This window comes from Struthio camelus, chromosome 13 (genome assembly GCF_040807025.1).
Source record: "Struthio camelus isolate bStrCam1 chromosome 13, bStrCam1.hap1, whole genome shotgun sequence".
NCBI classification, from domain to species: domain Eukaryota; kingdom Metazoa; phylum Chordata; class Aves; order Struthioniformes; family Struthionidae; genus Struthio; species Struthio camelus.
The window spans coordinates 23801623-23828488 of record NC_090954.1 but is presented as its reverse complement, the minus strand read 5'-3'; the positions used below and the strand labels follow the sequence as shown (position 1 = coordinate 23828488).

The 26866-nt window shown below is 34.3% G+C and overlaps 1 protein-coding gene across 1 annotated transcript in view; it reads left to right on the top strand.

The window, feature by feature from the left end:
• The window catches only part of LOC104140063 (maltase-glucoamylase-like), a 65152-nt gene that overhangs the window by 18723 nt on the left and 19563 nt on the right, over nt 1-26866 (top strand). Inside the window, exons 10-30 of the mRNA XM_068959879.1 lie at nt 1278-1403; nt 3553-3684; nt 3829-3948; nt 4500-4613; nt 8795-8879; nt 10069-10186; nt 10648-10819; nt 11669-11785; nt 12346-12500; nt 13118-13202; nt 14113-14169; nt 14768-14892; nt 15299-15387; nt 18610-18659; nt 19975-20145; nt 21048-21197; nt 22764-22973; nt 23864-24018; nt 25242-25410; nt 26525-26621; nt 26733-26845. Of these exons, the coding sequence (XP_068815980.1) occupies nt 1278-1403; nt 3553-3684; nt 3829-3948; nt 4500-4613; nt 8795-8879; nt 10069-10186; nt 10648-10819; nt 11669-11785; nt 12346-12500; nt 13118-13202; nt 14113-14169; nt 14768-14892; nt 15299-15387; nt 18610-18659; nt 19975-20145; nt 21048-21197; nt 22764-22973; nt 23864-24018; nt 25242-25410; nt 26525-26621; nt 26733-26845 (2610 nt within the window). The remainder of the gene's footprint in view (nt 1-1277; nt 1404-3552; nt 3685-3828; nt 3949-4499; nt 4614-8794; nt 8880-10068; nt 10187-10647; nt 10820-11668; nt 11786-12345; nt 12501-13117; nt 13203-14112; nt 14170-14767; nt 14893-15298; nt 15388-18609; nt 18660-19974; nt 20146-21047; nt 21198-22763; nt 22974-23863; nt 24019-25241; nt 25411-26524; nt 26622-26732; nt 26846-26866) is intronic.

Genomic DNA, 26866 nt, shown 5'->3' with positions numbered 1-26866 from the left:
TATTTGAGCTAGTGATGGGCTGCGTGGAATAACACACTTGTTCACTGAAGCTAACATGCTCGAAGAGATTTATTTACATAATAATATTATAGGGTAGATAAATCAGCCAAGTACATTATCACAATTGTATGGTAGAAAAATACCTACTGCAGCTATTTCCCATTTGTATTTCCGGAATCCAATCCTGTTTCAATGACTTCTTAAAGAAAGTATGTGTAAGTTTTTAAACAACATTACATTTTGTTGTATTGAATTTCTCTCTGCAACAGACATACCATTAGCAATGGTAATTTTAAACTGATAATTTAAACCTTCTGTTATGTTAGTTAAATTTCTGACTAAGTTACTTTCATTGTTTTTATGTAGCTTTCCCTTGCTTAGATTAACACAATTTTCAGCAAAGTAACTCATGTAATACAAAAAGGTTGGATATGAATAAACTAGGCAGTTTTGCCTGTGTGTGAGGAGAGCCCATGATGTTTCTGATTGCCACTAATCTACTGATCAACATAAGGAGTCAAGCAGAGCTATAATTTGCTTATCTCTAAAATGTAGTGATGATGTTGATCTTCTATATAATGTGTTTTTAAAGCTATTTGTGGGAATTTTTTTTCTTTCCGAGACTGAAAGAAGAATTGGTTTCATCACCAATGAAACTAATTTTTGCTGTGGGCATGGACAAAGCCTTTTTAAGTATATAACCAGTTAGCAGACTTGTCAGCTGTTCTTCCCTGATGCGGACTGTGACAACTCATTCCTGATGCTTATCTCCATAGTTATACTTTTGTTTCATTCTATAGCTTGTGTTTACTTTGCCGCTCCTTGATAATATAGCACTACTCCTCAGATCACTGGTATTGATGTTCTATTACCTAAGTCATGAATCAAGGTCAGTATAATGGCTGCTGATGTAACATTGCTTTTTATACTATATAATGCATTTATGCTATATAATAATAAATAGTTATTAAAACAAAGAGCTTACACTCTTGTATAAGACAGTTAATAAATGAGTTTAAAGTCAGAAAATAAAATGAGGTGACAATTTTAAGGATAATATAAGAACTTTATGGATAGCAATGGATATGTCATTTTTCCAACAATTTTTTCTGAAAAATAGCACAAAAATATTGCGACTGTGGGTGATTGCATTAAAACCTAGTTTCTCGTACTTAATTTTAATGTTAGTTTTGAGGAGTGTAGATTTAGGGAATCTTTAACACATTCAAGTTTAACTGACAGTGCCCTTGATTTTATTTTTCTTTTTTAACTTTCAGCTAATAGGATTGCCAGCATTGCCTTCCTATTGGAGTCTTGGATTTCAACTTAGTCGCTATAATTACGGATCGCTTGATGAGGTGAAAGCTGTTGTAGAGAGAAACAGAGCAATTGGACTACCTTATGTAAGTAAAGGTTTTGATAGTGAAGACAGAACAACTGAGGACAAATTAATTATCATAACATTCTGATTTTATTACCTTCAGCTGGTTCATTTCACATTGGTTTTATTGGTAGTTTATACTAACTTGAAGATCCTATATAGATTTCTGGTGTTAACTTTTTTATGCCTTTGAATGTTAGGCCAGTTCTCAAAATGTGGGATACTGAAGGTTTTTCTTTTTAACTACAGTAGTTTTTATTGGCTACATAGCTATCTATATAAAATGATGAATGATTTTCAAATGTCATTTGCTCACTTTTTGTAACAATTTTGTGGAAGTGATTTTTCAGTTAGTTTCTGACTATATGTATTTACTGTCTAATCTGCTACCTAATCTCTTGCTTTTTTTTTTTAACCTGTATCCTGTGGAAAAAGTGAGTATAGAACCAAGGTTTACTTAACTGGCACAAAAAGGTAAATTCAAATTAGATTTTAAAATTAGATGTCAGGTTAAACTAATCTGTTGGTTTAAAATCACAGAAATTTACAATTTGAAAGAGGCTGAAAAGAACTGGGTAGTTGAAAATATCACTTTCTGTAGTGATATCTCCTGCTAGGGAAATCCAGGAGTCTACACCATTTTTCTCTTTATGGGAATGCTAACTATTTAGAGTCATAAGCAGCTCTCCCAGAGAGAAGCAGTATTCACAACTGGGTTGCCAAGTAAGAAGCTTTCCAAAGGGAAATTCAGAATATGAACCCAGCCTGTGGCATCTGAATTGTCATTCAAAGGAGCTTCTCTCTACCAGTTGTATAAAGAGCCTAGGGAGAAAACCTCCCAATTTTGAAAGGAAGTCAGTGCCTAAAATTCAACTCAGGGAATTCTGTGGAGTGGAACTCAAATTTTATGCTGGACCTGTCTAGAAGTTGTTAGAAATGATGTCAGTATAAGCATGCATTTGAATTTTGTTCATGGTATCACTAGGTGAAACCTAGCTTCTTTAGGCACAAAAGATGTGCATTGCAATTCAGTGGGATGGCCACTGTTTGATAGCCAGGATTCATTCTCCAGAGACTGAAGAACTAAAATGAGAATAGAGCCTGAGCTACACTAGACCTGGAAGAAATTATTTAATGTAGGGAATATTTACTTTTGTCAAATTTACCTTTCATTAGACATGACTGTGAACTTTTTGTGAATGAGTAGAAACATTGGACTTTACAAAAACTCGCCCACTGCATTTTTGATACATAAAAAATGGATGATCGTTTTATTTTTTGAAGACTACTTGTGTTCATCTACCCACTTGCATTTAACTTGTACATCATTTACCTGAAGCAAGATTGATAACTGGATTCATCTGCATTAGCAAATAGTGCAGACCAATAAAAGCAGATCCATAGAGCAAAATAGTTGGTGCTGAGGAACTGCAATCCACATTATTCACACTTTTTAGCCTAGCACCAATATGATCCTGTGAATCACTGAGATCAAACCATGCCTCTGCAGACAAATTCATTTTATGCTCTCCGAAGCTCTAGAAAATTAGGCGAGCATAGCGAGCTGGGGCTCTTTTTTTCTGATGTGGTGACAAAATAAGACTTGTGGATAGCAGCTCTAAAATACTTAGACACTTGCATCCTGCTGACTGTGGTTAGGATACAGCATCAGATGTGTTTCTGAAAACTGATCTAATTCTAGCACATAGAGAAGGTATGCCACAGTCAGGCCACCCACAACGCTGGCTAATCTTGTTCTGTTAACAAGGCCAGACCCTCAGTAAAATTAATCCTCATACTTTATATTTCAAAGTAGCTCTGCAGCATATGTTGCTAAGCATTTTCCATCATCTTTCAGAGTTGTTCTGTCTCGTGCTGCCAAGATGACTGTCCCTGTTTTGTATGCTTGAAGCTTGTATTCACTGAATTCTCCATGTACTGCTTCAGCTCTCCCAAATAGAGTTCTTAAATTGCGTGATCTGGCTGAAATAATGGATAATTCCACATTGTTCATAATGATTCTAACTCTGTACTGTCTATCTATCTGCAATACAGTCATAAGTTCACTTCAGAGCGAATGGGAATTAATCAGAAGAAAAATATGTTGGAGTAGTATGTAAAACATTTAAGTGTTGCTTCCAATGTTCACATATAATGACATTCTCTTTCAGGATGTTCAGTACACAGATATTGACTATATGGAAGCAAGGAAAGATTTTACTTATGACAAAGTGAACTTTAAAGATCTCCCTAGTTTTAGAACTTACATGCATAACCATGGACAAAAATATGTTATCATACTGGTAAGTATTCAGCTGTTTCTTTTTCCATTTTAAATAATATCATGATAATTATTTATTACTAAGCTTAACATACTTATATGTAATTATTACATGTATTGCCTGTCTCATGTTCTCCCTCCTCCTCCTTGTCGTTTGTTCTTTTAGGATCCTGCTATTAGCACAGAGACTCTAGCTGATGGTACTCCCTATGAGGCCTATGACAGGGGAGAAAGGAATAAAGTCTGGATTAATCAATCAGATGGAATAACACAACTAGTTGGAGAGGTAATTGGATTTTTATGAAGTTGGTACGCAATCTGTTGGCACTACTTATTTAATTTGGGTCAGGGTAAGATGTGTTCAATTTTTCTAACATAGTATGTTTCAATTTTAGCAAATTTTTTAGATTAAGTATAAAGGAAAACAGATTTTTGAAGGCTCAGGAGACACATTGGCAGCCAACTTCTGTTTATTTTCAATAGTGCTTAGAGAGCCAATTCCTACTTCGTGCTTTTGAAAACTTTCTTATAATGCTTTACAGATTAAGCTGCTCATTGGGACTTATATAACTTTAAAATAATTTTGACTTAAAATTGACTCCTAAGTTGAAAATTTAGAAGTTAACAATGTCATACTCTTTGTACACTCTTGCTGAGTGTAAGTTATTGTCACTCCTGAAAATTAATATATTTTTATATATCTTCTATATTAACAATGTCCTGAAAAACTAGTAACGCAAAGTTTCAATATCCAAATATTTATCCGAAAGAATAATTCAAATAAATCTGAATGTGAATTCAATGGTTTAATCAATTATTTCACTTTGAATATTGTAGGTATGGCCGGGAAGAACTGTATTCCCAGATTTCACCAATCCAGACTGCACCAGCTGGTGGGTAGAAGAATGCAGACTGTTTTATAATAAAGTGCCGTACGATGGGGTCTGGATTGTAAGTAATACAGAACTTTCAGGTTTTGCAAAAATAGGCTAATGACAAATAAGTTTTATGGTTAGATGTTTTGTGTAAGTCTACATTGAATTTGAAGAGATGTTTAACAGCCTGAAATCAATGTGGGATTTGTCTGTCTTTTCTGTAATATTGAACACACTGCATGGAATCCTTGCTTTTCTGATAACAAAAGGCAAGATCTCTTTGATAGAAGTGGCATTTACCCAATGTGTTTGACACCTGGTTCTACCAGTACGCTACAGGTGTATGTGAAGAAACCTAATTTGTTTAACAGCTGACTTACATGCTATCCTTCTGCATATTTATTGCATAAATCGTGGACAACTAACCAGATTAAGGTCCTATTTCAAAGCTATAGTTCTTACACTGGGTTTTATTTTTAATGAGCATTACATATGAATAAAAGTTCTTTCCTCTCTAGAAAGAAACATTAACATCATTTGTAGAGCCTTGACTCTTAACAGAGTAAACTCATTTTTTTAGTCCAGAATTAAGAACCTTTGTTTAGCATAGGACCAGGGAAGAGTGTGCTCAAGTCTAGGGAGGTCTATAGGACCAGGTACGGATTGTATTCAAGGCCTGTACAAATGAACAGTGACCCAGCAAAGCTATACCTACATAAATAGGTTTCAGTACATGAGTTCTCCAACCTGGGTGAAGTTCCATCAACTGCATTTGCTCCAAAATAGTCTTTTTGACATTCAAAAGGATGTTCTTATTTTTAATTTGATTATTTTGTGTATCAGTGTCCTGGTTTCTGGACAAGCAGTTCAACAGCTTATAGTTTTTCTTATTGTGCTGTCAGTCATACTAGCCGCAAATGAGTTTACAGTATTATAGTTGGCTAAAAGCTCTGCTGCCTACAAATCTGTGGTATAGTAAAATAATGGTAAGACTAGTCAAGCCACTATTTAAAAGCGAAGATCCTTTTATTCATACTTAATCTCTTTAATCTCTTGAGCCAAAGTGATTCTTATAAGAGTAGATTCTTAGAAAAACATTAAGCTTCACAATTAATGATCCTTCTTCCTTTCTGGTAACAAATTGACAGTAAGCATATTTCAGACAGTTCTAGAAGCATTGCAGTGATGGAAAAAATACTATAGACATTTGGATTTGCAACTTAAATTTGATATTTTGAGATTTGAATTTAAATGACATGGTTAATGATTCAGATAAGTGTATTTGTGGATGTTCACTGACATCTAAAATGCTTCAGCTGAGAAACCATTGATAAAGACAAATGATAGCATGCTCCTACAGTCAAAAGGACAATATTTGGAAACTTAGCATATTACATGCTAAGTAAATGTATCCTGAACAGGTACTGAAGGATTAAAATGAATATAGTCTATACTTCTATTCTCAAAGTAGCTCATTGAGTTTCAAATCAGTATATTTGCAGCTAGTATTCCAAGTTAAGATTTGAAGTCAGGCTCCCTAAATATTTTATTCCATCAAATGATTAACACACAGTCTAGCACAGCTGTTTGTAGGCATAATTCATGGAACCTAAGTAAGGTCATATTGATTCTCCCAGATCAATCTTTTACAGAAATATGCTATAGTAAAGCTTTTCAGAGAGAGATATCTGGGGAAGATCAGTTCTTAAGCTTCTTAATCCCCATATAAGCAACTGAACAGGGGTTTAACTTCTTTTGTGAAGGTACAGAGCAGCTAAAACCCATTTTAATTCAGAAATATTTCTAGGGCTATTGAGTATCTATAAGTAAGTTAAAACTATATTTAGGTGCTTAGGCAAGGATTCAGAAACTAAACATGCTTTGGAAATGCCCATCTATATTTACCCTTACAAAAGGTTCTAAGCATGTTTCCATAATGCACTGTCTTTGTGATGGACTAATACAAGCTGTAATGCTAAAACCTAGGTTTGAAGGACTGTACAGTTTTAAGTATGATAACTTAGTTTTTCTCTTTATGTTGTGGCTGAAAGTATGCAATATCCTTAGACTCAGGAAATGAAGATATCTAAAATCTGCTTAAGTATAAAATAGATTTTTAGGCCTTATTCTTGTCTGCTGAAAGTTACTGATCCCCCCCAGGAAGCTTACCTTTTTTATCACTGTTAATTCACATCACAGGAATTCCAGATTTATGTCCAGAATATAAAATTCTGGGGGATAGGTTTGTGGCTAGTTGCATACAAAGCAAAAAACATAGAGGCTTTGAATAAGAAAGGATAGTGCCGTATTTCAGCTTGAGAAGCTAAATTCCAAAATTCCATTTGATTTATGCTTAAACAATTTTGGGCATGGAGGCAGAGTACTGTATAACTATAGTGCATAGTTTGGAATCATTGTTATTAATCCCTATAGCAAAATACAGATGAAACTGGCAATTTTTACTTAATAAAAGTTGATACTAGAAAGCTCAAACAAAGCTCAAGCATTTGCTGATAGGACCAAAAGAGCTAACTGGTTATTATACTTCATCCATGCAAACCTAACTATGTACAGCAAGATTTCAAGTATATTTTAAAGTTTCTAACATACTTTATTTTGTTCTGATTTTGTAATGTTGATACTTATGTTGCTAAATGAGGGAATTGCAATGTGTAATAACTCAATGCTCATCAATAGGCATTAGAGTGCATCAGATAATCCCCTCTTAATGTGGCTGATGAAGATGAGAATAGGTGTTCCTGGCTGCATGTTTCTTTTCTTTAAATAAGTGCATTTGTTTTCTGTAGACTGATTACTTCTACATGCAGAAGCACAGATGAATCCTGGCATCTCTCAGTGATAGAGTTATTTGAAAAAGGTTGAAGATCATCTTCCTTACTTCCTCTGCTCTGTCCCCTTTTTTCTCCTCTCCATTTTACCTAAAAATAAATAAATCTTGGGAAGTATAAATTTGAACATTTTAACATATATTTTTAAAAAATCATAACAATCTTAAATGCATTTTTAGTCAGTACCTTAAAATAGTGTCCCTTAGCTGTCATGTGATAAAATGTACTTTTCTTGCTTGTTTTTGCAAACTCTATGGTTCCATCAGGTCAGGATATTAAGTATAAAAGCTAAAAATCTTTTTGAGATGTAAAAATTAGTCTCTAGACTAACGTAGCTCCATCCCAAAGTTGTTGTCTTCCATATGCACTTTTCTTACAGTACATTTAGGGGTTCACCTAGAAAAGCACTTGCAGTTCTGGTAAGGAAAATATACAAGTTTTGCATTAGTTCTGGAAAATATTTTGAAGGAAATATTTAAGAATATCTAGTCATCTTGTATATTTCAGAAGAAAAAAACACATTATACATTTGCTTATTCTGCAATTTCTCTCAAATCACATGCTCTGTAGTCAATACATTCTCTTGAGAATAGCGTGGAGCTGTTCATAAGCAGGTGCAAGTTCTGGAGGAGCACCTCTGGCTATTTCTGATTTTTGTTTCTTTTCTGGGGTTAGGTGTAATTCTCATGATGTAGATGCTGACCCCAGTGAGGAGAAGAAGCAGGGAGTTTCTGTTAAGCCACACCTGTAAGAACCCTCTGAAATCTGTCCCATGCATTCCGCTATATATTTGTAGTTCATGTTGCATTTCACCCAATCATTCCCAACAGATCTGTGAGGATGGTTCACTGCTTTCTGAGCTCTGCTTCCTTTGTATGCTGGCTTCTAGAGCTGGCTAGTCACATGGCTGAGAGGCAAAAAACTATGCTCAGTAAGAGATAGATTGCAATCACTCCTTAGCATAGCTAGAGAACTGAGTGCTGTTGGGCAGCTCCTGACTGTGGGAGGATCTGCATCCCTCTGCTCTCTGGGACTCCGTCTTAACTTAGTGATATCACTACTTCTTTAAGCAGAAATGCTAATGGAGACCTATAATATTAAAGAAGGATAAGTATATCCTATACGTCCACCATCTAAGGGGGTGTCTAAAAGCTTAAGATCCATAAACAGAATGGTCATGTGCAGTGTCCCAACTCATACTGCTCACTCACATAAAATCTATCCAGCATTTAGACCTGTATTAATGTAACTCAATCAGTTCAGTGTCTCAGTTATACCATTATACCTAATTGTATGATACTAGTTCTAATTAATTATTCCTTAAAGGATCAGAGGAATAAAGCAGAAGAATTTTCTTGGGAGAACATACTTGAGGAAATGTCAGCATATCCTATTCTTATTTTTTCAGGACATGAATGAGGTAGCCAACTTTGTTCAAGGCTCCAAGGATGGTTGTGAGCAGAATGACTTAAACTATCCTCCTTTTACACCCTGTAAGTCCGTCTTCACCTGGGAAGCAAAGAAATCAAAATATTTCTGAATTACTGTGCTATCAGCTACAAGGCTATGAAGAGATCTTAATATAGGTTTTGTGAGTGGTTTTTGAGCATTACTGTTGACATCAAATGAAAGTATTCCTGAACTCAGGTCAAAGGTACAGTTCATATAACTCAAGAAGAAAAAGGCTTTTCCCTTTCCAAATCATTACTGAAAGTCATTGCCTTAATTGAGCCTAATAATGATATAAATTTTCTTTTAACTTTAAGTGGAATTCAAATTCTTTATTAAGTAACAATTTTGAGTGATTATTGCCAGTACATTGTCAGGTCAAATGATTTAGACATTTAAGGTGCAGTTACACAGGCCTTCCTTGCATGGATGGACCAGTGTCTGCATGAGAAATTTAGATGGCACAAAGTTGAGTTGCGTTACATTCACTACATAGTGTATCATTTTATTGACAAACTTTGTAAGTGAAAATGTCATTCCCTCTGACCTCAGACATAGATGTAGTGTTCAAATGACATTTAAAGTTTTCGCTCTACACCAGGTTAAAACTCGTTAGTGTTTCCATTTCTGTGTCCTGAAAGAATAGGAAAGGAGTACCATTTTGCAGACAAAAGATACAGTTTTAAATAATGAATACCATGTCTTTGCATGCTCATGATAAAGACCCCATCGAGCTTCACTTGTACAAAGATTTACTGAAAGAAGTGCCAGAAAGCACTGGCACTGAAGGGAGCCTGTGATTACTATTTAATCTCACTTAGGCATAGACTGTACGAGTTAACCATTATATGTTCTGAACAAATTGAAGCATATTATGCATCAGTCTATTAAATTCTACTCAGTCAGTAATGTTGCGTTTATCCAAGTTTTAGCAATATTAGGTGAATCTTTTTGCTATTTATGTATGTATTTATGTATCGATTGCCATGAAATATGGAAAGCTTGAAATCAGAAAGCTGCTTAGTTAAAGCAAAGATGAATAAAACCAGCAACCTTTAGTAAAATTACATGATAGAGGCGAGTGCTTATTGTTTTGTCTTTATAGTACTGGGGTTATTACAAACGCTAAACAGAAAAGGACCTAAATATCACGAATGTGCATGAAGGAGAAAAACAGAAATATTCAGAATCAAAGTGCCCCTCAGAACTGTTATCTGTATTCTTTTATCAAAGGTATTCTAGATGGACTCCTGTATTCCAAGACTCTTTGTATGGATGCCGTACAGAAGTGGGGGAGACAGTACGATGTTCATAGCCTTTTTGGGTATTCTATGACCTTATCAACAAAACAGTAAGGAATGCCTCTTAATGTCTTTGCCAAAAAAAAAGGTAGAGTAGAGCATATGGCCTGCTTCTTGAGAAACAGTGAGTGGTTTCACTTCCAAAGGAGCCTGATTGTTTTTGTTAAGAGTGTGAATTTTCAGGCCTCTGTAAAAACCAGTCTCTCCACAATTGACTAAATCTCCAGTCCTATAACTGATGTGCTGGATTTCTGCGACTTCATAATGTGCAGAGTTCAAATATAACAAAGGTAGGTGGGCAAAAACTTACAGAAAGATTCTTTAAGGTTAATATAAGGAACTTAGCTACCTAAGACAGCTGGTTAAGACACCTGGATGTAACAGAATCTATGTCCTCGAACTATTTGTTATCATAAAATAGCACATATAAACTTGCCTTACATAGAACTGCCTAGCTCCATATCTTTTTTTATTCTTTGCATAATTCCAGGGTTTTTTTTCTTATTTTCAGAGCCATTGACTCTTTGTTTCCTGGAAAACGAAGCTTCCTTCTCTCTAGGTCTACTTTTGCAGGATCAGGAAAGTATGCAGGACACTGGCTGGGAGATAATGCAGCAACATGGGATCACATAAAATGGGCAATACCTGGAATGCTGGAATTTAACCTCTTTGGAATTCCTTATGTACGAAACAGTAATTTGATTTCCTTTCAAAACAAACACATAACTATCAGATATACATAGTTTTGATTAGATAATCAAGAATTGCTATCTGTATAAGCATCTTGTCTTTTAAGCTGCAGAGGAATCCCTTTAGGATTCTGGTTTAAATGTTCCCAGGAATAATTGATTTTAGCTTTAGGCCATTTGCTTATCTTGATTATGTAGGTGTATGGTTATCAAATATATTATTTGTTTCAATCCATCTTCTATGTTTACTGTTTTTCATTCATCTTCAAATGTAATAGGAATTATTACACTGGGAATTTTATCAGTATTTATTAATGAAATGCCTGTATTCCTTTTCATGATTTCATATTCTGTAACTTTTGGACTGCTTCACTAGTGTATGAGTATTACCACTAAACAGCAAGGTAAATATTTGGCAGAAAGAGAACAATGAGCAGTTTTAGCGAGTAGTTAACTTAATTTTTCTGTGCAACCTATATTTAAATTAGAGCAATTTGGTTCATATGGATGGTGGACTGTAAATGTGTTTGCAGACCTCTGTTTGACTTTACTGAAAAATAAGTATTTATGTCCTTACTTCTACTTCAACTAATGCCTTAAACTTTAGTAAATCTGGAGCTGAATCAGAGCAAAAATACAATGGGCAAATTTAGATATGGATGAGAGATTTGAAAGAAGACAGTTTTTATGCAGAAATATGTTGAATGGCTTTATTATCCTGGTTAGTAATTAAGACAATTAATAAATCTCTAAATCATTATTAGAAGACTTTTTTGTACAGATTAGAGGTGCAATGTACTGTAGAGTTACTGTACTTATAATGCATTCTGCTTATGCTTTAAGATTGGAGCAGATATTTGTGGTTTTTTTGATGACACCACGGAAGAACTTTGCACACGATGGATGCAAGTAGGAGCATTTTATCCATTTTCCAGGAATCACAATACTGAACTCCGCATAGTAAGTTGTGCGTTCTCTTGTCTAGTTTTGTGTTATGCTAGCATGTTATGCTAGCATGCTTATACACAATTCCACATTTCCATTGTTATTTTATCACTACTAATTAGATAGTTGACTATTTTAAAATTGGTACAATCTTAAACTCTCCTTATGAAATTCTAGTTCCAACAAGTTTAGCTTTATGGGGTTAATTATATGCACTTGAGTGTACATTCATTTGACATCAAGTTTTATTCCCATTGGCCATATCTACAATGAAGGGCACTTGCTGTGTGACCCATCATCCCGACTCTGGGGACCAACCCCTAATTACATGCAGAATGCATGTGGGCAAGGAAGGGCCTGCAGTGCAAAGCAACCCTCTAGTTGCTTTACTGGTTGGACTAGTTTACTAGAGGGTCAGGACCTCAGGTCACACTGTATGGGGCAGTCACCTTGCAGAGGTGCACTGTTGAATTTCAGTGCCTTTAAAGCAGCATCCAACTTCTGTATATTTGACATGCAGTGTTTTCCAAACTCCCTCTGCATAAAACAGTAATATAGTAATACATTATTTTCAGTCTCAGGATCCTGCTGTGTTCGGAGCTGATTCGGTTTTGGTGAAATCATCAAAGCATTACTTGAACATACGCTATACTTTGCTGCCCTATCTGTATACGCTCTTTTACAAAGCTCACACTCAAGGAGGCACAGTTGCACGGCCAGTTCTGCATGAGTGAGTTTACTAACCAGACTTGATGATATTTTCACTAGAAATAAAGAGTTGAGGCAGGTTGAGTGCTATTAGGGACTTTCTAAACACTTTTATAACTTATAAAAGACATTGCACATTGTAATATGTATAGACAAGTTCTAAATTCATGAAATACTACTTTGAAGTAATCAGAACAGTAATTAAAAACCATCTATAATTTTTGCATGCACAAATGTATTACTTTCAATTGCTCAAAGAGCTGCTATAAAATGTCATAGGCAGTTAATGGAATTATTTTCACCATGTTAATGCAATTATTCTCACAAGTTAATGAAATTATTCTATTACATTTTAGAATTTTTGTTTCCTTGCCTGGCAACTCTTGAATAAAGTTCTGTCAAGATTCTAACAAGAACATCCGCACACAGATGCACTTATGCATATGTACAATCAATATTAATTAAACTAATCTAGTAAATTTACTTTCTAAATTTCATATTACCTCAGAAGAAAATAATATTGTAATGTTGTGATAACTTTTCAATAGTGATTTTAGGCAATCAATAACTAAAAATATTAAGATTACTCATGTTAATCAATTAGTAAATACAATTAATGTTATTTTCCCATTTGTCTAGGTTCTATTCTGATGAAGCAACATGGAGTGTTGATAAGCAGTTCTTATGGGGTCCTGGACTACTTATTACACCAGTTCTTGACCCAGTATGTTTCCTTGCCTTGACTCTACCTCATAATGAATTTATAGGGAACAGGGACACTTTGAATCACTATTCCAGCTCTTTTTTCTGACGGGGAATTTCAGACTAAAATCCCCAACAACTAACACTTCTTGACCCTCTCTCTGTTCCTGTCATTCCTTTATTCCTTTGATTAGAAACCACCTTCTAATTTTCAGCCAATTCAGTCTTGTGAAAATATTATTATTCAGCTTGGAAGTTAGGTTTCCCCTACTCACTGCATATGTATTTTCTCTTGAAGTCATGCTCCCTCTCCTTTTTTTTAAGCTGAAAAGAAAAATAGGGTCTTCTACTTCCCAGATGAATCTAGTAAATTTGCTCTGATCCTGTTCTAATCTGAACTACCTGGAAAAAGTGAAATAATGATTGTAAATCTCCTGTGAGACAGTGTGTTTTAAGTGCTGTGACTCCAGGTTGCATACAATGAGCTGTCATATTATGGAACTGTGAGTCTTAACCAGAACTGTAAACAGTCCAAAAGAGACTGCAGAGGCCCTTGTTCATTATCACTAATATAGCTGTCTCCAGTGGAAATAGTCTCTTGACATAAACTTAAGATATACTCATTTTTCATGGATACAGAATATAAATGATATGGTAGTCCTGAGACTCCTAATAAGCCTTGGGTTTTTTTGTTCATTTCTTGCTTCCAGAAAGAGAGACCACAACTCAGAACATATTTTTATCATTGTCTAAATGGAAAATCTTATACATTGTGCTATTAAATCCTATTTCTATTTTCCAGTCCTCTAGGCAACCTAATTCTTCTCTTATGAAATTTTCTTATTATGTACTTTATTAGGATTTTGGAAACTTTAGCTTATTAGATTAGCTTGCCTTCAAATATGAAAGTTGTTTCTTCATTTGCCTTTCAGGGTGTGGATGTAGTTCAAGCCTATATTCCTGATGCAGTATGGTATGATTACGATACAGTAAGTAAATGCATAGGATAATATGGTGTGGCTTTCTAAATTTCTGCAGGATGAAATAAGACTGTCAGCCCTGCTCCAGGGACAGAGACCTAAAGGAAAGCCTGTAGGAATGAAATGGTGGGAGAAGGGAAGATGGGGTGAGTGCAGGAATCAAAGCCCCACAAAAAAGATGTACAGATGTGGATAGAATGCAGGAAATAGAAAGACAGATTGAATGAAAACTTAAGCAAAGATCATGTTTGAAATAGTGAAGTCTAATAATAATAATGCATGAAATTGTTTGTGAATATCTTTTGCTAATCTCACTTCTGCAAGTAAGTTTCCACCACTGCTTTGATGATCCTTTTAATGGATGTAAAGGGACATTGTACACTTCAAATGTTTAAAATTAAATGCTGAGAGGTGTTGATTTACAACATTATAGCTTATTGAGCTGTGGCCACTTTATTTTTGTGACCATTGGCAATTCTATGGATACTTACGAAACTTAACTTAAACCTATTACTAAAAGGAAGAATTAAAACTCAGGATTTCAGCCAGCATTCATATCAGTAAGTAATGCAACATACCCATTCACTTTTACTTCCCTGTTAATAAGGGAACAAAAATCTCTTGGAGAAAACAATGGATTGATATGTACCTACCAGCAGACAAACTTGGACTTCATTTGAGAGGAGGCTATGTTTTCCCTTTTCAACAACCAGCTACCACAACAGTTGCAAGGCAAGTTTTAAGACTGAATACTTTTCTGACTAGATTAGTATGAAATACAGTTTCAAGAATGGGCTCAGGACTGCCAGCTTGCAAATAAATAGCAGCCTATTGTATTTAGTATTTGCGCTTTGAAATTTGGGAATAGCTGTCAGTCACAATAGACTTCCACAACTTACTGCGTAACATATTTAGAAATTTAACTACAGATTTTTGTTGTGGCATTTTGTAAACTTGTCATACATTTTAATGTATTTACAATGAAAATTATTGGACATGAAAGTCTTGGGCAACCAATATAAGATAATCTTCGAAGTTCTGCAGCCCTGTTTAACTTTATATTTTTAATATGAATATTAAAGATGAAGTAAGACTGTCTGGATATTTATTTTACATCTGAGAAATACTTTTTTCACAGCCGTAAGAATCCTTTGGGTCTTATAATTACATTGGATGACAATAATGAAGCTTCTGGGGAGTTATTCTGGGATGATGGAGAATCAACAGGTGAGCAGAATAAATGACTATGAGAGCTGAAATATTAATATTTACAGATTTTACTCTTCTCACTGATTTTACAGAACAAGTTAGTATGAATATTAACTTTAATATGCACCAAGCTATTAGCGTTTTTTCATCACTTGTAAGTGGAAAAATAATGGTTCTCAATTCATTTTTTTAACTTATTTAGGCTTCCCAGTAGTCTTAAATATGTAAAGGTTTGGTGCATTAGCATGCTGACTGTTAAATCACACTGTTAAGACTGATGTATATTCTGGTATGTATTCAAATCAGTTTCAGTGAGTACAAGAATGCACATAAACTGTTTAGCAATAAGGTTCAGTAGAAGATGGGAAAACAATCACTTTTCAAAGTATGTCTAGTATAGTTTGTGAACTGTATGGAATTAAATTTCTTGTAAAATCAGTAGAAATGTTGTTCACTCTAAAGGTAAGGTATTGAAGATTAATGTTTTTATGGCACCTGGTTCCCACAGCATATCCATGCATTTGATGAAGTTTGTACAGTCTATATTTGTTTTTTGCCAAACTTGCCTTTTGTTAATAGCTGCATGCGAACTTATTTTCAACCAGGATATTGAGTAATTATGCCAAAGCCTCTCAGCTTCACCTCTTAAAATAAACTGGAATAGATGCTACTTACCTCACAAGTGGTTTTCTATCGAACAGTTAACAACACGCATACCCCTTTTTTAATGCTTAGTGTAATATTAATGATATAATTTAATTCAACTTCATTTAATTCAACTCAATTCATAAAACTGATTTTTATGGTTAAGTACATTTTGCTTGTCTTGAAAATTAATGCCTTTCGAATACATGTATGTCTAAGAAAAGCAGAGTTAGATCTAGAGCAATGGAAGAACCTTGCAAACAAAAATAGTACAGTTTATTATCTTGAGCTGAAGGAGATCTTGCAAAAGGAAGAACCTTGAATTTCCTGAGATACCTCTGAGGATTTAGTAATGCATCCAACTTCCATTAAATTCAAAGAACTTGGGTACTTAAATCCTTTAGGCTGCTTTATAGTTTCTTTCTTTTATTATATATCTATTTTTAGAAAGACAGGAAGAGGTTTAAATATTAACTCTGAAATGATTTTTTGAAGACATTTTATAAAAACACTCGAGTATATTAAAATTGATAAAAATCTGTTAGATACTGGTGCTTATATTAGTCTGTCCAATCCTCACAGTAAATAAGTGTTTTCTTATGTGCAAGTAAAATTTGTTTTGTTTCATTTTGTGCTCATTACCTCTCATCCTGTCAGTGGGCACCACTAAGAAGAGTCTGGCTCCATCCTATTTACACCCTCCCATCAGATGATATAGTCATTTCTGAATAAAAAAACACTTAATATTTTAAAGGACTAACTTTGAAACTTGCATTTACATTTAAGAGATGTTAAGAAGGTATAACAGTAAAATAAAACTAATGCATTTAAGAAAGACAAATTTCAATAAATTTGGAAAAATTTTTGTAAAGTTCGATCAGAGAAACTGGTCTAAGGAAAAAAGATTAAGAGAACTGTTAGTTCCTCAAAGAAATGATAGTAAGGGCAAATCTGAAAACTAACTGATAGAAATTATAGTAAAAGGCTAACGTGGCTAAACTATGATCTTTTCCTTGACCTCAGGGAGGAAACATACAGGGAGAGCAAACCAAGTCAAGTTACTTATGCCCAAAATGACATATGCTTGGCATTAATACGTAGTAATTTACATGTAGCTTATATTCCTTCAAATAAGAGAAAAAATTAAAAAAAAACGCTGGAAAATAGAGAGGAGTAACTGGAAAAGGCTAACAAGAGAAAAAAAACAATTTTCTAAACTTGAGTAATACAGGAAAAAAACATCCATTGGTTATTTATCAGAATGGCAAATCTAATGATTCAGTTTTTGGTCCAGAGGAGGAGGGCCTTAGAGACTAGGAGAGTCAGCTGCAATCATATGACCAGTGCAAGTTATTTCAGAGGCATAAGAGCTTAGCCTTGAATAGAGGTAGGACAGGGGAAGGAGCACTTTTGGAGAGTAAGTGAGATCCAGGGAGGCAGAAGAAAAGCAAGTGTGACACCTATGCTGAAATGAGAGCAATACAAGAGCTGGGTAATTACAGACCAGTCAGCTTAACTTAAGTTAGAAAAACAATGAAACAAATAACCCAACATTTTATACTGCCCTGTGGAAGGTGAGTTACTGGCTAGGAAATCAGTTCTTAGGGTTGTAGTGAATCAGCAATAAATAATCTTTTTTAACTTTGGGCCTCAGCTATAGTACTGACTCTGCTTATGAATTTCACCTCTACAGGCAAATGTAGATAAACAGGAGACCAAAAGAGAGCAGCAGGAAAAGTTAAGAGGTCTAGAAAACACACCTCATTGGAAAAGACTGCATGAGCTGAAGTAAAAGAGAATACTAAAAGATTTTTGTCAATACTAAAAGATTTTGATAATCTAAAGGTAGTTGCAATGGCAAAGGAAGTAAGCTTCCACATGCACAGTGAAAGAATGGGGCAAAAAGAATGGGCTTTAGCTGCTTTCTTTTAGAAAAGGTAAAAAGCTTTCTTATGGTGAAAATAGCGAAACATTGTAATATATTGTGTAGAAAGGTTGAGAAATGCAGGCCTTTAATCAGTAGATGAAACAAGCAGGACTCTGACAAGACACAGGTAGAGTCAGGCTTGTCTTGAATAATGGATTAAATGGCTTTGGGGCATCCCAAGCAGCATATGACTTCATGACTCTAGAGGGAACTCCCCTCAGATACCATAGGAGCATCAAATTCTTTAAGTTACACAAGTGTTTTCACAACGGGAGACTTCTTGCACATCTTATCTCTACCAACTTATACAGGACCCCAAATATAAAACTAATGAATCTTCAATTCTGAGCTTTAAAAATAATACAAAAAACCCAGGATTTCTGAACAACTTAAAAATACCAATACTTGGGGTCAATTCAACTGAAGATTTGAACTGGCAGAATGTTAAATACAGAAACTAACTTTCCTGCTTTGAAAAATAATAAAAATTCCATATTTTATTGTAGTTTGTGCAGCATCTGTTCAGTGGAGTAGCAATCCTGATTGCAGTTTCTGTATGTGATTATAATGATAATTAGCAATATGTTGGTCTCTTAACTGTAGCACTGTCCTGTTTTCAGTGCCTTTGATTCTATACTGTAACTGTAATTCCTTTCTCTACATTTTAGGTACTGTTGACAGTAAAAGTTACATTGCCTATGAGTTTAAAGTTTCCAATGTAAGTATCTTGTAAAGGATCTTATTTTCATTTTCAGTTTAACCAATAATATCTTTTAAGAGTATTCTTTTTTCCCACTCCCACCATATTTACTAAGAAATATTTCATTAACGCTAGGAGATGTTGTTTGCAAAGTAATGTCATCTGATTGGGGTATAAATATCATATTTGCCTTCTGTTTTCCTAATTACTTTTAGTATCTAAAGAATCCTACTTCCTGTCATATAGCAAAGTTAGCAGGAAAATTTATAGAGCAAGAGAACTGTAAAGCATCAGTGGCAGTTAAAACAGCTTATGGAAGGAGATTAATGTTTGTGGTTCGAAAAAATTGTAATATTGGAAAAAAAAAAGGATCCTTGTATATTGTAAAACGTAGCTGAATTTCTCCAGTGAGTAAAAGGAAAATGTCTGAACCCACAGAATTCACTTCATTATTTTTATTTATTCTTTAATAGGAATTGCCTCTGTTTGGCAAGGTAAAGTCCAGATAGCTTTTCTATTCCATATTGCTTGGAGATTTCATATTATAAGGTTTCTAAATAATAGTATTTTAATATAAAAAAAATCATATCTACTGAAGTTGTTCTTTCCTTTGCCATGTTGAAACACCAGGACGACAATTCAGATTGAAGGCATGGAACATGGAAAGGGAAGTGTGGGAATAGAAGTGAGAACAACTTCAAAATTCTTATTTTTCTTAAATCATATATCTGGTAATACTCTGCATATGAAATCTCACTTAATGTTGGAGCTTGTAACTGCTGTAACTAAATCATCAGTTGTCTCTAATGGTGCTGAAGGTTTACTGTGAATGAAAGCTAATGCAAACTTTCACATAGACAGCAGTAAGAAAGATATATAATGGCATATATGACAATGATGGTACAGATCAATGATTGAACTCTTAATCTGATATTGTCCAACATAACTGAACAGGGCCTAGCTTTTCTGTATCACAAACACTGAATGTAGTCTTTCAATTGTAAGATCCAGTAAGATCAGCAATCTCTCACTAACAAGATTCCAGTAGAGTGGAGGTACATTGTCCTAACTCAGACCCATATTAGCTTTTTCTTATTTCTGAAAGAAGCCAAAAAGGAAGCTGAAATACAAGTACAAAGCATATTCTATAGAAGATAGAAAACATTTTGTAGCTTAAGTGATAACAACAAAAAAGACAACGATTAATACGCTAAGGAAAAGGCTTACTATTTACTACACTGTCAAGAGTTATTCAGGAAACTTAAGTGTAACTCTTAATCACAGTATATTGCCAAAAATTCTCCTAATTTAATTTCATTTTATTATTTCTCAGAATGTTCTACAAATGAATGTCATAAACAACAATTACAATGATCCGAACAACTTGAAGTTTGAAGAAATCAGAATTTTGGGATTGGTCCAGGAACCAACAAATGTTACTGTATCTCAAAACAATGCTGTGCAAAGTTCTTCCCATAATATCAGCTATTATCCTGCAGATAAGGTAAATAATAGAAAAACTGGAACTAAATAGCTCTGGAGTTGTAAAACCTTTATTTTATATGTTGCAAATGATAGTACTGAATACTGTTGTAGATTCCACAGAATATGCTATCTACCTTAGTACAGAACAAAAGTACGATTACATTAAACTCAACTATATAGACAGTGGATCTCAGTTTTGCTCTCAGTCACTCTATGCAACACCAAGTTTAGTTATTACTTATTCATGTAGCTACATTTGACTTATAAGGAGAAAAATAGCTTTGTGTTTTTATTCAGTATTGTAGGAGGTGAAATAATATTTACACTTTTTAAAGATTCTTTGAGCAATGATAAAACAAAATGAAGTATGATTTTGACACTCCATTTATCATTTTAGACAGTGTTTCTCACAGAATGAATACAGAGTGGCATCAATATGTATTTGTAAATGTACGTGCTGAGCAGGCAAGCACAATGCTGCTAGAGGGTTGTTTTCATGAAAATGTTTCACCACCTTAAAAATAGTGCTGACATTGGTTTGAACCTGCACTGTACACTGTCTTAATAGGTAACTCAAAAGCTTATAATAATCTCAGTTATTCAAACAGAATCAAAGTATTTTAACTTTTCCTAACCACTTACATTGAAATTTAAGAAGTTTAAGGAGTTGTGCACTTATATTCATTCCTTGTGTGCTTCCACAGGACTTATGAGATCAGCTCTTTTTCAGATCTTACATGCATGAATTTCAGGCGCATGCATTTGTAAAAATAATATACTTAATGTTGCATGACAGGCACTAAGATTTTTGTGAGTTGACATGTAGGACAGCTTACTGTTTCTGAGGCTCTACATTTCTGCAGGCTGAGAAAAGGATTGATTTGAAGTAGAATTTAACTGTTTATTGTTTAATATGTATAGGTTGCTCGTATAAGAGGACTTCAGCTTGAACTGGGAAAATCATACTCATTACAATGGACTCAGGAAGTGAGTATCAACGAAAGATATGATTGCCATCCCAGTCAAGAGGCAACAAAAGAAAAATGTGAACAACTTGGCTGTGTCTGGAACGTAAGAAAAAATGACTTGTCTAAGCTAAATGAGAGAGCATTTTAAGAATCGTAGCTTTCTTTTTGTATTTTTTACTGTGAAAAAGGTAGTCTGGCAGTCTGTAGTTCATTCATTGGCCCATCTATTAGTAGATTTGCTTTACTTCATTGAAACTACGACCAATTTCAACACCTTAAGGTCTTCCAAAGTATATTAAAAATAGAGGGGGAAAAAATAGTATTTTTTGAAAGATGATACCAAATATTAGATTTATAAAAAGTAGAATAGACTTGAGATCACCATCTTCATGCAACTCTTCTTAACTGCAGCTGTGATCCTCAACACTTTTATTTTGTCTTTTGACTGTCTTGTATACATACTCACTGAAACACACTTCAGTTAAAATTGATTCCTCTGAAACACAATATGAAGAAAAATTCTTGAACCTCAGAACTTGTATCTTTTTGTGAGGTTAACTTTCTACTTTCCTGTCTATCAGATAGATCTAGATACCTGAAATGAAATTCTTTATTGGATAATTTTTATCTCTGGATTTCACATGACTATAAACATATGTCAGCAGTGTACCCTTGCAGGGATGATCTTCAGAGTCCTCCTTCAAACTACATTATTCTGTGATTCTCAAAATCCAAATTTCAAAGCTTGGATATTTCCCCTAGGTATAAAGTCCAAAATTCTGTTAGCTACTCCAGAAGCAAGAGCAGCTGAAATGGTTGAACTTTCTTAAATTTGTTGTACTGTTAGAAATATTTTCGTAATTTTGGATATTTGGAATTGTCTTTTCCTGTGAAATAACATTCTGATCCAGTTATGAACTGGGTATATTTTAAACACTTGCTTAAGTTGGAAGATGTTCTGAATTTGGCTACAGCAGATAAACATTCATTAGGAATTAAGATGTGATTAGCAGGCATAGTTTCATTTCTATGACTAGATAGGATTGATGGTAAGTATTCAGAAGTGGATGGCCAATGTATTAACCTACATCAGCTAAAGCATTAACCTACATCTACATTAAATAACTACCTAGTAAAAATAAGATGTGTGTTAGGTAAGGAGGCCTGAGCCTGGTAGCCTGATGGGGTGGGTCTGCCACAGCTCCATGACAAACACATGTGTACAGCATTTTATATATATATGTATATAAAAATATCTTACATATTTATAGATATTTAAAAATATATAATATATGTGCATATTTTCCTATATTTTTATATAGGAATAAATATATATAATGCTGTACATGTGTATTTGTCTACTGGGAATGCAATCTCAGTTTCACTACTATTTGGACCTGATACCACGGAGCTGTGGCAGCCTTGCTGCATCAGAGTCCATATATATATGTATGTATATATACATACACACACATATGTGGCTGACCACACAGACCAACATGGACAGATACTCAGCACTCACAAGAACAGCACAAATAGCCTCATCCTGTTCCCCTCTCAGGCTGATCAGGAGAAAGGTCCATTAGTGGGACACATGTCCATATTGTACTTGGGGAGAGGAGCTTTTTACCTCATAATCTAACAATTGGCAATATATTTCCATTTGCAGGAAGTAACTTCAAACTTGTCTATTCCCTACTGCTTTTATAGTTCTGACAACATTTATTCTGTTGATGAAATAAAATACACCTCATCAGGTCTGACAGCTAACCTTACTTTAAACAATATCAATACCAAAGCTTATGAGAATTCAACTTTACCTATTGGTACACTTCGCTTGGAGGTGAAATATCATGACAACAATATGCTGCAGTTTAAGGTAATCTCACTCTGGAATTTCTGAGTTTTTTTTACACCAGTGGAACAATATAAACTTTTACTTATAGAATTGGTTTAATCAATTTTGTATTATATGGATGATGGCACTCTTGTCTAAATAGGCTACCTCTCTTAAACAGAGAGCTTTTATTGCTCTTAGGCCGTATCTTTTCCTCTGGTAAGAATTTTGTCCCAACTTTTAAAATATAATTTTATGTATCAAGACTATAATGTCAATGTAAACATGTAAGGTCAAGCAGTAACTCTGAAACTAAAGATACATCATTAGGATGCAGGTACAACTATCAGTAAGAGTTGTTATGGTTATAAGGTGGTGGTTGTTAATGGTTCTACTCACTTTCTCAAATCTTTAATACATTGTAATTTATATTTTTTTACTATATCTTTAATAAAGCAACTCTAAAATTTAATATATTACTAAAATGATCAGATATCAAGTCTTGAATTAACTTAGGTCAACTTATAGAATACAGAAAACCTGAAAAAAAAATCTCTTTGCTAAACGCTGAACCAAAATAATTAAATGATTTATTCCTGGTCCAAAGCAAATCCTAAAGATTTATTTTCCAAACCAAATATTTTGAGGAAATTACAAAAAAAAACACACACCAAATAAAAGATTCCTCTCAGAAAATTTGCTCAACAATTTTTTGTATTCATTTTAATTAATTCAGATTTCTTATCATTATTGGTAAAGTTTTGAATGAGACTTTATGTAAGACTGGGAATCTGCCAGCCTATAAACTCATTTCCATCAGTCTATAATTAATACAAGAAACAATATTTGAACTATTATTGAAAACTTAAATGTTGCTAATGTTTGCTATGTCAGTATTCTGTGTACATTGAAAAATAATTTTTCATTCGTAGATCTATGATTACCAGAACAAACGATATGAGGTTCCAGTACCACTAAATCTCCCTAGTTCCCCAATGAGCACAGCAGAGAATCGACTCTATGATGTATCAATTCACAGAAAACCGTTTGGTATACAGGTTCGACGCAAAAGTACAGGAACAGTTATGTAAGCCATATTTTTTTTTAATTTATTTTGTTTTTGTTAGCTATTTTCAAACCAAACCATTTTGTCTGCTGTATTTTAAATGCCCTGAGACTAGTTCTTGTATCCACCTCATTAAATGGTATGTTTGTCATATAGCAAGCAAGGGTTGCTTGACCTTTGCATATCTGTAAGAGTATTGACCCAGGGGAAGGACTCAGAAGGTGACCTGAGCAAGATCCTGTTTTTTTCAAAACTGGCTAACGTGTTTCCCTGTCCCCCTGTAGTTGCCACATGCCAGGAGTCCTCTGTATCATTTTGAAGTACAGAACACAGACATTTCCAAAGGCTGGTTTGCATACAGTTCCCAAGTGTCTAGGAGGCACAATTTTCTATGCTTTCTGATATTTTCTTTAGGTGACAATAGCATTTTTTATGAAGGGACTTTGTTCACTTGTTAGGTTATTTACGGGGATTAGAAATACAAAAATAGAAGAAAATTATGTCTCGGCTAACTTGCAGATGGGTTTTAATAACATGACAGTTAATAAATCTAGCAGGAGCTTCATTTCTTTCCTCAATGAAGCATTAATCTGACCTAAAAAGCAGGCAGTAATGATGTTAACCGTTATGTCCTATGTTTTGGTTCCAAATAAGAGTTTTTATGTCATTCTTTAACATAGTCAGAACTGAACTGCAAGTTGAGTTCCTTTTTGCCAACCCCAGTAATTATTCACTCCATAGTTCAGTCTTCTGGAACTACGTCATTCATCAGAACAGTACAAAAATTAATTTAAAATTTATGTTTTAAATTAATTTATGATTTAAAATTAATGTTTCAACATAATCTGCACAAAAAAATCCACTAAACCCTAAAAATGCTCCTTTTCAACAGTTTCACATACGGCACCAAGGATCAATCCGGATAGAAAATATATCCATGCTTTCCTGAAAAGCTTTTTCACAATGAATTGCAAAAATATCCATGTGAATGATACCTGTGCATGCTCTATATCTATCGGAGCGACATGGGACGTTCTGCACTGCTGGACTGTATATATAATTCTTAGATATCCTTGTTTCATGGCTTGTAAACTTTCTTGATAACCGTAACAGTTTTATCCTAAGTTTAGTGAAGAACGAGATTTTTTGGGGGGGAGGGGGGAAAAAGGCCTCAAAGTTTACTCTCGGCTACACATGACACCAAGAATTGCTATGATCTTTTTTTATTCTCTTTTCTGTTTTAGCTGGGATTCTCAGCTACCAACTTTCACGTTCAGTGACATGTTCCTTCAGATATCTACCCGCTTGGCATCACAGTATATATACGGATTTGGTGAAACTGAACATACCACATTTCGACATGATATGAACTGGAATACCTGGGGAATGTTCTCAAGAGACCAGCCTCCTGGTGTAAGTGGAAACAAATTGCAGTTTTGATTTTTGCATAATTGATTGCTTTTTGCTTTGTACCAATCTGTGGTGATTGGCTGTAGTGATCTGTCATCCAAGGCAGAATTTGCCTATGGCCCTTGGTCAGACCTTTGCACCATTAATGTTCCCATACCATAAAGATTATGCATAACAACTCCTTTGGGTCTTTAGTCCTCTCTTACACGGGCCTATATTAGTGATCAGTGAACCTAATCTATGTTTAGTAGGGGTTTAAAGTTCAGTGGAAGTCAGTGGGTACTGGACACATTTATTAGCTTTGGTCATATTAATTGAGGCTTATAACTCAGCTCCTGTTACAGTGGCAACAATTTTTCTGTAAACCAACCACAACCTATAAGCCCATCTGACTCCGGCTGAGTCATATATTGGATGACAACAAATGGCTTAGAAATAACAGCATATTTATGCTTTTTTTCTTGCTTCTCAGCTAATTGTTCTGAAAGCTAGAATTGTGTTAGCTCAAATTCCATAACTTTGATCAAAGAAGGAAGGACTTACAGAAGTAAATCAAAAAATACATTCATACACACAAATATGTGTAAATATTTTCTACATAACACAATGTTTCCAATTTACAGGGAATTAATAGTGAAATGGTGACGCATTATTTATAATTAAATAATACTATATTATCTAGTGTATAGATTTTATCTATCTATTATATAATATATCTATTACATATATAATTTCCAGTTCAGGATTTGAAATATAAATGAAAAAGAACAGAAGCTCACTAGGTTATGTTGATCATACAGGTTACCTGCTCATCTTTAAAAAGAGGAGAAAGTTTTATCCTAGCAAAGAAATTTGATATTAGTGATTTCTTTTTTTAAGGCAGTAATATATTTTCTTTCTTTCTCCTTTGAGGAGTCTGAACCAGACTGACCTCAAAATTTTAAGCTGAAAATGATCTTTTCTGGGAATGTAAATAATTACCGTAGTATGATTTGAGTTGTATTTGTTTTATGTTTGGCAATTGTATGTTTGATCATTTATTAACTTTATTAGTATATGTAAATAACTGAATGCTTATGATGTTTCTCTAGTAGAAAACAGTTTATTTCTTTTGCAGTACAAGTTGAATTCATATGGTTTTCAGCCATTCTACATGGCTCTTGAAGAAGATGGCAATGCCCATGGAGTTCTCTTGCTTAACAGTAATGCAATGGGTAAAAAACAATTTCATTTTATTTTCTCAATGTTTCATTTGAGTATTCAGTTTTTTGCAATTGTGGCTTATCCAGACATACATTTCCTTATTTCATTTCCTCCATTTTCAGATGTGACGTTCCAGCCAACTCCTGCTCTGACATATCGCACAATTGGAGGAATTCTGGACTTTTACATGGTTTTGGGCCCAACACCAGAGCTTGTTGTTCAGGAATACACTACAGTATGTCTCTTCTGCTATTAC